This window comes from Python bivittatus, unplaced genomic scaffold, assembly GCF_059951505.1.
Source record: "Python bivittatus isolate LINGU-HERP-01145 unplaced genomic scaffold, Pbiv_v1 ctg000700_np1212, whole genome shotgun sequence".
NCBI classification, from domain to species: domain Eukaryota; kingdom Metazoa; phylum Chordata; class Lepidosauria; order Squamata; family Pythonidae; genus Python; species Python bivittatus.
Window position 1 is genome coordinate 101365257 of NW_028277098.1, and position 13965 is coordinate 101379221.

General features: G+C 43.8%; 1 protein-coding gene and 1 long non-coding RNA gene across 2 annotated transcripts; both read left to right on the top strand.

Annotated features, from left to right (window-relative positions):
• Nucleotides 1-445: 445 nt before the first annotated feature.
• LOC148214294 (signal-regulatory protein beta-1-like) lies at nt 446-3744 on the top strand. The gene is made up of 3 exons (XM_088154041.1): nt 446-562; nt 2908-3249; nt 3416-3744. The coding sequence occupies exons 1-3, from the start codon at nt 487-489 to the stop codon at nt 3742-3744; spliced, it is 747 nt and encodes a 248-aa protein (XP_088010167.1). The 5' UTR covers nt 446-486.
• Nucleotides 3745-4127: 383 nt separating this feature from the next.
• On the top strand, nt 4128-12954 carry LOC148214295 (uncharacterized). Its single transcript, XR_015798492.1, has 4 exons — nt 4128-4462; nt 5761-5855; nt 11366-11386; nt 12705-12954. It is a non-coding gene; the product is annotated as an uncharacterized LOC148214295 (long non-coding RNA).
• Nucleotides 12955-13965: the final 1011 nt, after the last annotated feature.

Sequence of the window (13965 nt, forward strand, 5' to 3'; positions counted from 1 at the left end):
CTTTAATTTTAAGCCTGATTAGTTTTCATGTGGTTTAGTGTACTGTGAGAATCCGGTCTCTATCTAGCTTTTCCTTCAGTAGCTTCTTTCCCAAAGTGACCTTTTGTTAGCATCCCCCAAAACTACATTCTCTTCTCTCTCTCTCCCACACATACACACCGCACATCTTGGGAACGGCTGGGAGGACATCAGGAATCAGCTGGCCCAGAGCTTCTAATTTTGAATTAGAATACTGAATTCTGTTGATTTTTATTGATTTTTATTGTTGAATATTGATGATTGCCCAGAGTCTCCCCACAGTGAGATAGGTGATGACAAATATGAAATATAAATGAAAAATAAAAAGAAATTAGAGATGATTTCTGGAAATTGCCCAAGTTTAGAAGAAGGAAAGGAGACTTCCTCTTTTGCTTCTTCTGCTGAAGGAAAGATATAGTGGGGGCAAGACACGAATTAACTGCAGACATTTCTCCTGCCGCTATCAGCATGGCTATCTTGAGGTCCTTCTTGGGAACCCCTGATCCGCTTCAGCTGCTGTATCTCCTCCTTCTGCGGGATTTGGGTGAGTGTTGGCATTTGAAATCAGGCAGGGTCCATTCTCAGATTTACAGCTGGAATAAAATCCTGCAAGATTTAAGGCTGCTTAAAACCTGCCGTGCTGCTCTGAACAGTGAGACGAGCAGATTTCCCAGCAAAGGTCAGTCCCAGATGCTGAATTTGGGGAGGAGGAGATGTCTCCCATTGCCTCCCACCCCAGGTGGTAGGAGAACAAAGGAGAAGAGCATCGGAGCTCTGAGGTTCTGGAGATCAACTGGGGCCACCTGGTTTGATGCAGTCCTTGGAGTGGGGACCCTGGAAGTCATTCACCACCTGGAGTGAAGTTTTCTTCCTGGGATCCAGCATTTTGCGGCTAGCTGAGAAGGAGGGTTAAAGCAGCCCCACCCTCTCCTTAATTGGAGAGTTTCTTTTATAAACAGGGAACTGAAAACAAGCAGGTCGGGGTTACGCATATATGGCGTTGTGGCGTTCCGTGTGCCAGAGAAACAGCCTTCAGGCTATCTTAGCAACAGACCTTATTTACCGTACAACATCAGTCCGCACCTTGCTCTGTCATGCACCCACCGCACCCCACAGGTGTGAGTACTTATTACCCAGAGCTAGTGACTTCACACTAAAATAAAATTTTACTTCAGAGTATACTCTAACAATGTGAATGTGTGGAGGAACAGAGTCGAGCCCCGAGGATGGGAGATGGTGAAACCTCAAGAAATCCTTCTTGGCAGAAGCAGCAGACAGCTTGAGATGATGACCGGCCGGTGGCCGATCCAGCAACGCACCACCGGCAGAAGCAGGCGTCCTTCTTGGCTGCAGAGGACCAAGCTCTGCCTCGAGAGAGAGCACTTGGTCCTTAACTGCAGATCAAGTTCATTCAGAAGAGCACTGAAACCTTGTGGACGGCCCAGGGCTGTCGGGCCAGCTTAAAGCCAAGGGAGGGCTTCAGCACAGCCCACCAACGGAGCCCCTCGGTGCTGGACTGGCAAGGCAGGAAGTGCTGAAGGCGAAGTAAGAGATTAAACATCCGTTTTCTTCCAGGCCATCCCCCCGGCTGGACCCCGCAGCTTTGCCAGAGGACAGTCATAGGCAGGGGCCAGGCGGGGGGCACCGGGCAGGACAGCAGGATCATCAGCAGATGTTGCTCATTCCCCCTCTGGAAATGGCTGAGGGGCTGTTCCCTGGGCTGAGGGGGGCAATTCTCGCCTTGAACTCTGCAGCACCTCACAAAGTCCTTCTCTTTACCGGCATCAAAACTTCCCTCGTTGAGACTCAGTGGGTGACCCAAATTTTTGCCTTGTGACGGGGGGGGGGGGGGAGGGAAACATCGCTAGAACATGCATGATGTTCTTCCATGCCAACATGTCTCTCTTTAGCCTCCATCCAAGCGGTAGCTTTGGTGCATGGCAGAAGTATTCTCCCCCCCACCCTTTAAAAATTGGGTCTCTGGTTTTGGGGAGGTTTTTTGCACCTTTCCCAAATGTGAAATCTGCATCTCCATATCTATATCACCGTGAGTGAGTTGGGCAGCCATATAAATTACTTTAATTAATTAATTAAATATGTATATCTATATATCTAACTACATCTCTATATCGATCTCTATCTGTGTCTCTATCTCCATATCGGAAACTGAAACAGATATATAGCACATTCCCACCTGGCCTTTGCTTTAGGAAAGACGGCTTGGGGGCTGTCTCCAGAAAGTGCTCCATGTGGTCTTGGGAAGCGGTGAAGGAAGGGAGACCAGAACATAAACCGGGCCCTGATGGAGCACCTGCTCCCCCAGCCCATCTCGTCCAGCAGCCTGTTCTCCCCGTGGCCCACCAACTGTCCAACGAAGCCCAGCAGATGAAACTCCCACTGCCCCCCCGGCTGAGAGCCATGGGTCCCCAGGACTTGCAGCAATTGATCCAAGATAATCAGCTATTGCTTATGGCTTAGGCCCTTAAGCGGAAAAAATACATAACTAAAGCATTCCTATTATTATTTATTTTGTTCATTTACTAACATTTTTAAACTGCCCAGTAGCTGAAGCTCTCGACATGGCTTACAGTAAAACACGCTAAAAAGGTACAAGGTGAATAAAAGCAAATTAAATGTAAAACTAACATACCGCCTGTATACCACTAAAACTCTCCTGCCTGTAACATTCACCTGGGCTAAACGGTGTGTCGTAACGCAACAGTTTTTGAATTAATGTACCTCAGATGGGCTAACTTTCAAATGGTTTGCATTCAGGAAATGCAAGTAATTCTGTTCTCTAAAGGGGCACCACCCATTCTTCTGTCTCAAGAAGAGCAGTGACCACTTTCTAGAGAAAACCTAGTATAGAAGTGTCTCTTTCTGTTTCAGTTGTTGGAGGACAGAACGTGGAGATAACCCAACGTCCGGAATCCCTGTCAGTGACAGCCGGAGAGACCCTCAATCTGACGTGTATCCTGACTGGGGAGAATCCACCAGGAGCAGTGCGGTGGTACAAAGGCCTGGACAGAAGCCAACCTCCCATTTACAGTGATAAAGAAGGAGCTCTGAACCGGGGGGTGAGGGTCTTCCCAGGTTCAAGCACAGACTTCAGCATCTCCATCCAAAACATCCTCCCTGAAGATGCTGGGACCTACTACTGCGTGAAGGTCACGACAGGGAACCCAGAGAGACAGCTGGCTTCGGGGAAAGGCACCGTGGTCTCTATGATTGGTAGGTGGCACCCCAACTTGATTTCCAGGGAGACGTGGGAGTAAATCACATGTTTGGGGCAAATTCCCTGGTTAAAGCTGAGTCTCTCTGACCAAAAGCAGTCTTGGAGACTCCGGTATGGTCTATGAGGGACCGTCAGTTGATGTCTCCCTCCTTCCTCTCTCAGCCAGGCCATCCCAGCCTTTGCTCCGTGGCCCTCCAGGCAGAATTGAGGCAGGGTCTCGGGCCTCTTTCAACTGCTCCTCAGAGGGATTCTCCCCCCGAGAGATCACAGTCACCTGGTTGAAGGATGGGAAGGAAATAGAGGAGGCCCAGACCAAGATTCTGGATTCTGGTGAACAGCAGAACATCTCGTACCGAGTGGAGAGCACGGTGGAAGTGCTGCTCGGGAGAGGAGATGTGAGGTCACAGCTGACCTGCCAGATCCAGCACAGCTCCTTGGAGGCTCCCCTCCAGCAGGACTTTCCACTTGGTGATATCCTAACAGGTAGGTGAGCTCTGGTCGTGGAGAAGGACGAGGCCACGGAGTCTGGATGTGGCCGAGGTCCCCCGATGGCAGAGGAATGGCTACAGCCAGGCCCCACTTCTAGCCCCCTCAGTCATGGAAGCCCACCTAGACCAGCCATTCTTTCTCAGCACAAGGGGCCTCACAGGGCTGATGTTGTGGGGAGCAGCCCTTTAGGAAAGCAGCCAGGATCTTTCTCGGGCACTTGGGTCAAGCACAGTAGAGTTCCAAACGGGTGAACTCACTTATTTTCCCAATGCTGCAGTCCCAGGCCAGGCCCAGTTGGTCTTCCAGCCCCTTCCGCACGTAGGAGCCATGAGTTGGAAGCTCTTCTGACTGATCTCTTTGTCTCTCTTTGCTCAGTTAGCCCCACATGGGTCTTTGAAAGCCCACTTTACCCTTTCTGGCTGAATACCACTGGGCTGGTCTATTGCCGCATGGAATATTTTTATCCTGATGATGCCAAAATCGAGTTGTTTTGGAGTGATATCCCAAGGAAAAAAGGAAAGGTTGACCCGATCACCCTGAATTCTGATGGGACATATTCCCTTGCGGCTTCCCTGGTGGTGATGGCCACGAAAGATAGAAATGGCTCAAAGATCACTTGCGTGGCTCAGCATAACTCCCAGCCTGCGCACAGTGGAACAACGACACTGTTCATCGAGATGCCACCTGAATACAACAGAAGTTTCGAAGGGAGTCCAACAAGTAAGTATGGACTTTTAGAATAATTCTTCAGAGTTTTTTTTTACCCCCGCACCTCTTTTTCTGCTTCATTCCTCTTTGATCTTTTGGTCTTTTCTTGATTTGACGACAACATGCATCTCTTAGATTGCTCTAAAATACTGTAGTGAGGGGTCTGTTGCTCCAGGATTCAGCCCAGGTGCTGTGTGCAGAAGATCTAGGACCAGGGCAAGAGGTCCTGCCTTGGCACAGGTGAGTGTGGAGACCCACAGAGATGACCTTGAAGAAACTATGTGAAAACAGTTAGCAAAACAGGAAGAAAACCGTAGAAAGGAATACAGACTAGCTCCCCTTAAATATTTTGAAAAATAAGAGGGAGGGAAGGAGAACACTCTCAAACCTTTCAAGGTCAGCCGAGTCAGAAAACAGACTCTACAAGTAGTACTGGAACTCTGCTTTTCTGAGATAGGCTAGAGCGGTGTTTCTCAACATGGGCAACTTTAAGAGGTGTGGAGTTAAGTCGCCCAGATTGAAAAACACTGAGCTAGAGTAACAGACCCTTGAGAGCTTGAGAGCATTTTCCATCTCTCCCTCCCTCTTAAGCTCCAGAGAGTTAAGATGGAGCTAACCTGAGTTTCTTTCTAATGTTCTCTTCTCTTCCTTGGGTTTAAATCATGTTTTGCTAACTGTCAAATTCCTTCCCCAAGGTCATTTCCATGGAACTCTATCCTGAGACTGTGAAACACAGTCTCTTGTGTTTACTTTATCCCTCTTCCTTCCTTTCAGAGAGAAATCTGGAGGTCTTTCCCTGATTCATTCTTCTTTATAAAACTCAAGTTTGTGCTACAGGTGACATGCAAGTACGTGAAAATGTGGGGAAACAGGCCACGGGGTGTTCCAAGGGCCAAATCGGAACAGGTTCTGTTGGGTTTCACTGATCTTCTATTTCTGTGGTTCTTCTTCTGGTGGCCTGATAATCTGTTGTTTACAGTACTCTTAAAATCAATATAGTCAGAGGCGATGTCAAAAGAAGTCAAGGTAGTGGCCCGTGAAGGGGGACGTTTCGCAATTGGACATTTGTGGCTGCCATCTAGACTTTCTTGAGCCTCCTTGCCGAAACCCCTGAGGACAGCATTCGTTTCGGTTTTATTCCACCAAGCCGCTTTGGATATTTCTCTTCTTTTATTCTGTGAGCTGCCCAGAGTTGTGATGGACGGGTGTGGTCTATATATTTCAACAAATGCATTTCATAAATAAACGCTAGCCGACTTAGAGGACAGCTCTTCTCTACCCTAAACTGAACCCATACGGTCTTTCTGCAGAACCAACCATTCTAATCGTTGCTGTGGTGGTTAGTGCACTCCTGGTTGTTTGGTGATTGCGGTTACCTACCTCGTCTACTCAAGACACGGCAAAGGTAAAAATCTGTATTTGCTTTTTTTTTTATCAAGACTTTTATTAAGACATAATAAAACTAATACAACATTTTATAAAAATTCTCTTTCAAATTATAATTGAACGTAAATTTCAAACCTTCGTTCCACATATTTTCCCATTGTTCCAACATGATACTGTACTCAAAGTTTTTAGCCCATTTAATCATACATTCCTTGACTTGTTCATCTTCTACGTTCATCTGTAACAACATCTTACACATTTTAGCAATAACATGCTCATCATTTATACCGAGTTGAGTCTCACAATAAGATATTTCATTCACAAATCTATAATTCTTTTTATCCATTTAAAACTTAAAATGTTCAAAGAATTGCATATGAGTAAACCAGTGACATATAAAACCTTCTAATTCTAACTGTTCTCTTGTTTTAAAACCTGATTCACCCTCCTCAAAATTTAATAAATCTTTCTATTTTAACCACTTCATTTCTCCCACATTTTCTCTTCTAGTAAATGCTTCCTGAGGTAACAACCACAAAGATACATTAGGAGACAGTCTTACCTTATATTTATTCCAGATCCGCAGTAAGGCATTCCTCATATAACGGTTCTTAAAATCCTTACTAACTTTTACTTTATCATACCACAAACAGGCATGCCACCCGAATCTTAATTCATGACCTTCAAGTAGTAATAATTCTTTATTCTCCACGGTTATCCACTCCTTCATCCAAAGCGAACAACAAGCATCAAAATACAGTTTTAAGTTAGGCAGACCCAAGCCTCCTCGTTCCTTAGCATCTTGTAACAATTTATATTTAATTCTCGGTTTTTTGCCTTGCCAAATAAAATTAGATATATCTCTCTGCCACTTTTTAAATGGTAGATCTGTAGTCAAAACTGGTATAGTCTGAAAAAGAAATAACATCCCAGGCAAAACATTCATTTTCATCACTGAAATTCTCCCCATGAGAGACAATTGTAATTTTTCCCACGTTACCAAATCTTTTTTCATTTCATTCCAAATTTTGCCATAGTTATTCTGGAACAACACACTATTTTTAGTAGATAGAATCACCCCCAAACATCTCACCATTTTTTCAGCCCGGAAACCTGTCTCCCTCATCAACAAATCCTGATCAGGCAGGGTCATGTTTTTAATTAACATTTTTGGTTTCTGTTTATTTTTAAACCCGCCAGTGAGCCAAATTCCTTCAGGTTCTTTGTCAAGTGCTCAGCAGATACCAGAGGGTCTAGTAATAGCAAAACTAAATCATCAGCCAAAGCCCTCAGTTTAAAAACCTCTTGTTTAATCTTTAAGCCGTTTATTTGTCCATCCCTTCTAATGTCTCTATTAAGAACTTTGAGCACCAAAATAAAGAGCAGAGGCGAAAAAGGGCAAGCTTGTCTTGTTCCTTTCTGTATATGGCATGATTCAGTTAATTCCTCATTCAGAATAATAGTAGCCTTCTGAGGCGTATAAATTGACTTTATTCCCTGTATAAAATGTTCTCCAAAGTCCATACTTTCCAAAACTTTAAACCTAATCACCCAATTCAAATTATCAAAAGCTTTCTCTGCATCCAAAAAAGTAAGAGCCGTTCGACATTCATTATGATATTGTAACCCCTTCATGCATCGCTGCCTGGTCGTGGCAAAGGGGCTTGCGCAACTCAGTGAAGCCATGAGCTATGCTGTGCAGGGCCACCCAAGACGGACAGGTCATGACAGAGAGTTCTGACAAAATGTGTTCCACTGGAGAAGGAAATGGCAACCCACTCCGGTATCCTTGCCAAGAGAACCCCATGGACAATGTTAAAAGGCTAAAAGATATGATGCCGGAAGATGAGCCCCTCAGGTTGGGAGGTGTCCAATATGCTACTGGGGAAGAGTGGAGGGCGATTCCAAGTAGCTCCAGAAAGAGTGAAGCGGCTGGGCCAAAGCCGAAAGGATGTTCAGCTATGGATGTATCTGGAAGCGAAAAGAAGGTCCGATGCTATAAAGAACAATATTGTATAGGAACCTGGAATGTAAGACCTATGAACCAAGGCAAGCTGGATGTGGTCCAACATGAGATGACAAGATTGAACATCGACATCCTGGGAATCAGTGAATTGAAATGGACGGGAATGGGTGAATTTAATTCAGGCGACCCTTATGTCTAATACTATGGGCAAGAAACCCTTAGAAGAAATGAAGTAGCACTCATAGTCAATAAGAGAGTGGGAAAGGCAGTAATGGGGTACAACTTCAAAAACGACAGAATGAACTCAGTGTGAATCCAAGGCAAACCATCCAACATCACAGTAATCCAAGTCTATGCCCCAGCCACTGAAGCCGAAGAAGCTGAAGTAGACCTACACAACCTTCTAGAACTAGCACCAAAAAAAGATGTCCTTTTCATCATAGGGGATTGGAATGCTGAAGTAGGTAGTCAAGGAATAATCAGAATAACAGGCAAGTCTGGCTTTGGAGTACAAAATGAAGCAGGGCAAAGGATAATAGACGTCTGTCAAGAGAACAAGCTGGTCATAGCAAACACTCTTTTCCAACAACACAAGAGAGGACTCTACATGTGGACATCACCAGATGGTTAATCATCTGTTAACAATAAACGTGGTTTCAAGTAATTTTTAACATATAATTGAATTCCATTTATTTTCTTCAAATTGGCTGAACAACATTCCTGTCACAAATTCTTATTTATCAAATATTTTTTATCTTTCTTCTTTACATGTGTTTCTTGCAAACAAATTACAGTGGTACCTCTAGTTACGAAGGCCCCTCCTTATGAATTTTTCGAGATACGACCAGCTCCAGCCCCAAAAATTTACCTCATGTTGTGAACCGCCTCGAAATACGAACCGGATCCGTGGCCATTTTCCCTCCCGTGACACGTGGTCCGCGGCCTTTTTCCGCCCATGCCACGTGGTCCGCGGCCATATTTCCGCCCTGCCGTGTGGTCCGCGGCCGTTTTTCCGCCCCTGACGCGTGGTCCGCGGCCGTTTTTCCGCCCCTGATGCGTGGTCCGCGGACGCCAGAACAGATTAACAGTAATTACATTGAACATTATGGGAAAATTTGCCTCGTGTTGCGACCAATTCGAGTTGCAACCAGAGTCACGGAACAGATTAAATTAGTAACTCGAGGTACCACTGTACATCATATTTCAATTTATTCTAATAGTGAAAGACCTTTTTTCTTTTCTGTGGAGCATTTGCCCCATTTATAATCCATGTACGACATTTCAAAGCCATCTTTATGCAGACGATTCACCACAGTTTTGAGGAATGACAGCTGTCTCTTCCCCGTATGTAACCACATCCGTTTGCTTAATTCCAGATGTAACCTGTTCCAAGTTGGTTCCAAATCTAGCTAAAAAGTCCTTAGCCTTAGAAATCAAAGTTAATTTCAATCTTTGTTGGTGGTAGGAAAAACTTATCCCTTCCAGTTTTTCCCAACGACAGGGAATTTTGTTTTTTTTCAAAACATTTGTCGGAAATGCATATTTTTTTCTCTTCCTTAAAATCCTTACTGCTATTTCTTTGAGGACCATTATATCCATACTCTCAATGTTAGGTTTAGAGTCAAAGTGCGCCTCCAAAACCAAATCCCTTGTGTTTCTCCTAGAAAACTGTACCAGCACATCTCTTGGCTTACCATGTACAATTGCATATCTGGAGTTTATACGAAAAACTTTTTCTATCTCGTCTGACATTTTATCTTCTTCCCAGTCAGTTAGTTCCTCTATGACACACGTAATCATATCTGTTAAGTTTTCTTCTTTAACTTCAGGGATTCCCCAAAGCCTCAGCCAAAACCCTTTATCTCTCGACTCCAATAATGCAATTTTGTCCAGCAATTTTTCCCTTTCATTTTCCAGCAAGTCAACTCTATCATTAAGATTTTTAGTCCCTCCTTCTAATTTCTTCTCCATTATTTCAATTTCCTGATCAATTTTTTGATCTAACTTTTTTTCAAGTTCAAGAAACTTTAAATCAAGTGCTTGAGTAACACTTTGGGTGATCATTTGTGTTGTTTTTTTTAAAGTATATTCTTCAAACATACCTTTTATCCAATCAACCTCACCAGAGCCACATCTTGTTAACTTTCTGATGGCCATTATCTTTATTTCTTTTTTTTTCCCCCTTACTTGGAAGGTGAGAGGAAAAGGCTATTCCTTCCTTTCAATAATCCAGTAGTCCAAATAAAATACTTTCGCTCCCTCTTGTGGTCCAAGATAGTATTCCCAACAATCAAATGTAACCAGATATCCACAACTAGAAACAAAGCAGAGGGGGAGGAAGTCAAGAGCCAATCACAGCTTAGGAAAATCGGCAGACCAAAACTTTCCCACAGCGTCTAAAAATAAACCGCTTCAACTCCACAGAAAACCACTTATATAAAAATCTTCCTTTTCAAGAACAAAGGTAAGGTGTACATAGAAACATCATCTCCTGAAAATATACAAAACTTTCTACAGCACTTTAGAGCTTCTGAGTTGCGTGCTCATATTTCAATCTTTCCAATCCAGTATAACGCACTTAGAAATCCCCCCCCAAAAATTAAAAGCCCGGCAAGAGAACAAGTATTTCTGTAATGGGGATAGCCTCCTTACATTCTTTGAATAATAAACAAAGGTGATTTTAGAAGTGGGGGGGCCGGAAGTAGTGTCTCTTTAAGGAGGCTTTAAACACGTCTCCGACAAGCTGTTCCACCCACTTCCCAGCTTGTCGCTCACTGTCCGGTCGCATCCGACGAACGTTCGATAAGCTATAGCCATCTGGAAGAGAAGAGGTACAGTTCAAGGCTTCTCCCTGCCCGGAGTTTGCTTCGTGTCTCGGAAAAAATTCTACCACGCTTATAATTTCGGCTTCAGCAAGGCTACAGCCGGAACTAACCTTCCGCCATCCTTCCTCCACCGGAAGTCCAAAATCTCTATTTGCTGATCTTCGTTGTTTCAGGTTCTGCTAAGAAACATGGCCATCCCATGGTGACCACCCATGGGATGGATGGATGCACTGAAGGCATCTTCATGCACTGGGGTCTTCATGTGGTGTCTCTAAACCTGCTGACATGATTTATATGGTTAGGACCTTTTCCATTGTCATGCATATAGTGGGTGGGTGGCTGGCTCGATGAGGTCTCCTCACATTGTCCTGAATTCCTGATGGCTTCATGGATATGTTCATGTACTTTTCTTGGTGAAAGTATGGAAGTGCCTTGCCACTGCCTTCTTCCAAGGTATTTTTTGACTTCCCAGTCTCTCCTCCATCCGTGTGATTTCCTGGGGGAAGTGGAGTGGTTCCATCCATGTCCTAACCATGTCCAACCCTGTTGCTTTTCCTGACATCAGCCAAGGTCATGAGGTGCCCCCTAGTCACTTCATGGAGATATCCTTCTACTTTCCCTGGCACAGTATTGTTATTGTTATTGTTATTGTTATTGTAAGAATGAGTTTGGCAGGATTTTTTGGGACCCCTCAAAAAATGACCTTCAGCTAATGTGTTTTCTCCTACTTTCTTGTAGGTAAAGACTCCACTCTGTAAGGTAAATCTACTTTTCTCTTTTAATCCAAAAGCTGGTTGATTCGGGAATATGAATAAAGTAGAGGCCATCACAACCTGGTGTACTCCAGTTTCCGTCAGTCTCAGCCCCCGGGACCCACAGCTAGTTCCCTGGATGATACCAAACCGGGCTAATGTTCGGCTAATGTTTGGAGTGTAAAACTTGTTTGTTGACATTGGCTAATGTTTTATAAAAGCAAAATCTGGCCTTTTCACAATCTGCAAATCACTCTGGATTTTTTGCAAGGAAGGTTGAGCAGACAGGAGGGAACCAAACATTATCAGCATTCACACAACATGTTAGCTGTAAAGTTGGGTTAACAAGCATCCTTGTTGCATTCACAACACATGCTACAAAAAGGAGGAGGAGGAGGAGAAAAAGAAGAAGAAGGGGAAGAGGAGGGGAAGGGAAGGGAGCAGGAGCAGGAGGAAGAGGAAAAGCTCATTATGGCTTAACAGAACAGCTTGGGACAGACGTCCTGCTATGATAAAGAATGAACCCCAAACTAAGCAAAAGTTTATCTAGCATATAGTGCGAATGTAAAAACTGCTGTTAAGAAAAACAGTAAAATCGTGATAGGAAAGGGGATGAGAAGACAAGGCTTCCAAGGCCCCCAGTTTCAGCTCGTATTGATAAGTCTCCAGGCTGATGGGATGAAACCATCTTACAACTAGGAGAGTGTTTCAACCACCTGAGATTAAAGAAGCAAGAAATAATGTGAGCCAAGAGACAAAAACCACAGGAAATGTATTGAAGAGCCTAAGATTCTAGGCGTCTCTTCTCCTGCTTGTCAAGCGTGAAGCAGCAAAACTGTTACTCTAATTTCCCTTTATCTGGTGAAAAGAATCTGTGCGTCTGCTGATTACTTTTGGACCTAACAGATGATAACTAAATGTGTAGAATGATAGGAAATTCCATTTAATGCCAAGGGCAAACATTAGATTAATAATTGAGCTATCTGATCAGCCCTCTTAAGAGAAAGGAGAAAGGATCCCTCAGATAAACCCAGATTAAAATAGGAAGTTTAAAGTAAAACCATATGTGATTTCTTCCTTCCCCGTGTTTCATGTTGACCGTGTAGCAATCTCTTAAGGTAGGTTGCTCAGAAAAAGAGCCCAGAACTGCCTCTATGGCTGGTCCAAAGGTTTTTGTTGAGAAATGGCTGAAGGCAAACTTAAACCCTCGTCTCCCCCACCATAAATCAAGAGTAAGGATCCTGTAGCTTTGAAAAATGAAAAAGTGAGTGTGTGAGATTTGCTGTTTACTCTTTGGTGATCGGAGTTTTTGGTCCCATCTTTAGGGTTCATGCATCTGAGAAGTCTCCTGGACTGACGAATCATGAACGCTGAGCTAAATTTCTTGAGCTGCTGGGCAGAAATAATAATTTCAGAGGTCATCTCTTCAGCCTCAAATGCCTAACTTTGATCATTTACTTTCATCCTGAGTCGATGCAGTTTTTTGGACTGGGACAGAGAATCAGCCTAGATAAGTGGGTCATCATCCTGTGGTTACTGGTGTTATTTTTTGAAGGATCACTGTATTAAAATAGGAAAAATAACCCTCATTATTCCAAGAAAATAAACCGTTTTAGCGCTGCAGACCTCTAAGAGGTGGTACAAAGTTGTTTCTTAGGCCTTCTGTCTGTACCCTTAAGAGTTGACTTCCTTCAGCACTGAACCTGCAACGTTTTGAAAGCTGTTTTTGCACTCTACCTTCCACTATAAAAACATAATGGCCATATTCACACTAAAAAACTCAATTTCAAGGGCCAGGTAGACTTCACAACCCAGGAAGCAGCAGCCCCAACATAATGTGAGAAGGACTAAATTGGCTTAAAATGTCATGGCTCACTTTTTGAGACCATAATTCAGACCTTTTATGGGCTTTTTGGCAGTTTGGATCGACCCAAATGCCAGAAAAGGCAACCCATTCTGAAAATGCAGACCAAAGCAAATTTTGTAACCTGCTGAACTTTACAAAGTGGTCGGGAAGGAGACCTAAAATGCCATTATGTGAAGGACGGGCCACGTCAGGCCATATTAAAACCCACAGTCATATAGAAATATTCTTGGTGAAATCCTGGGGCTTAAGTCTAAGTGGAGACAGCAAAGCGTTACACAGATTGGAGGAGGCTAATTTTAAAAAATAAGCTGGGAAAAATGGCTGGTCCTTTGCTTGATGTATTTGTTCATTTTTTATGAGATGCCACCCACTCCGTTAATAGTTCAGGCAGCTTACAGAAATAAAAACAGAACTATGCAATGCAGTGCCATTTTTTTTTAAGTAGGTACAGAAATACAACTGAAACTGATCTTCTTTAAAAATAGAACAGTATAAAAAAGGCAAACGATTAAAATACAATTAAGACGTCTTGATAAATGAGGCCGCTTGGAGCCCCATCTCTGGGCTGTGGCAGCCATCTTGACTTTTTTGACTCCCCTCTCTGAGGACACCCCTGGATCCAGAGGAAGCGCCGGTATTGGCAGGTCATACAACGCACAACATCACACAACAAATTCTGCCTCTTTGGACTTGTAACGCCATGCAGGTGAAGAGAGACG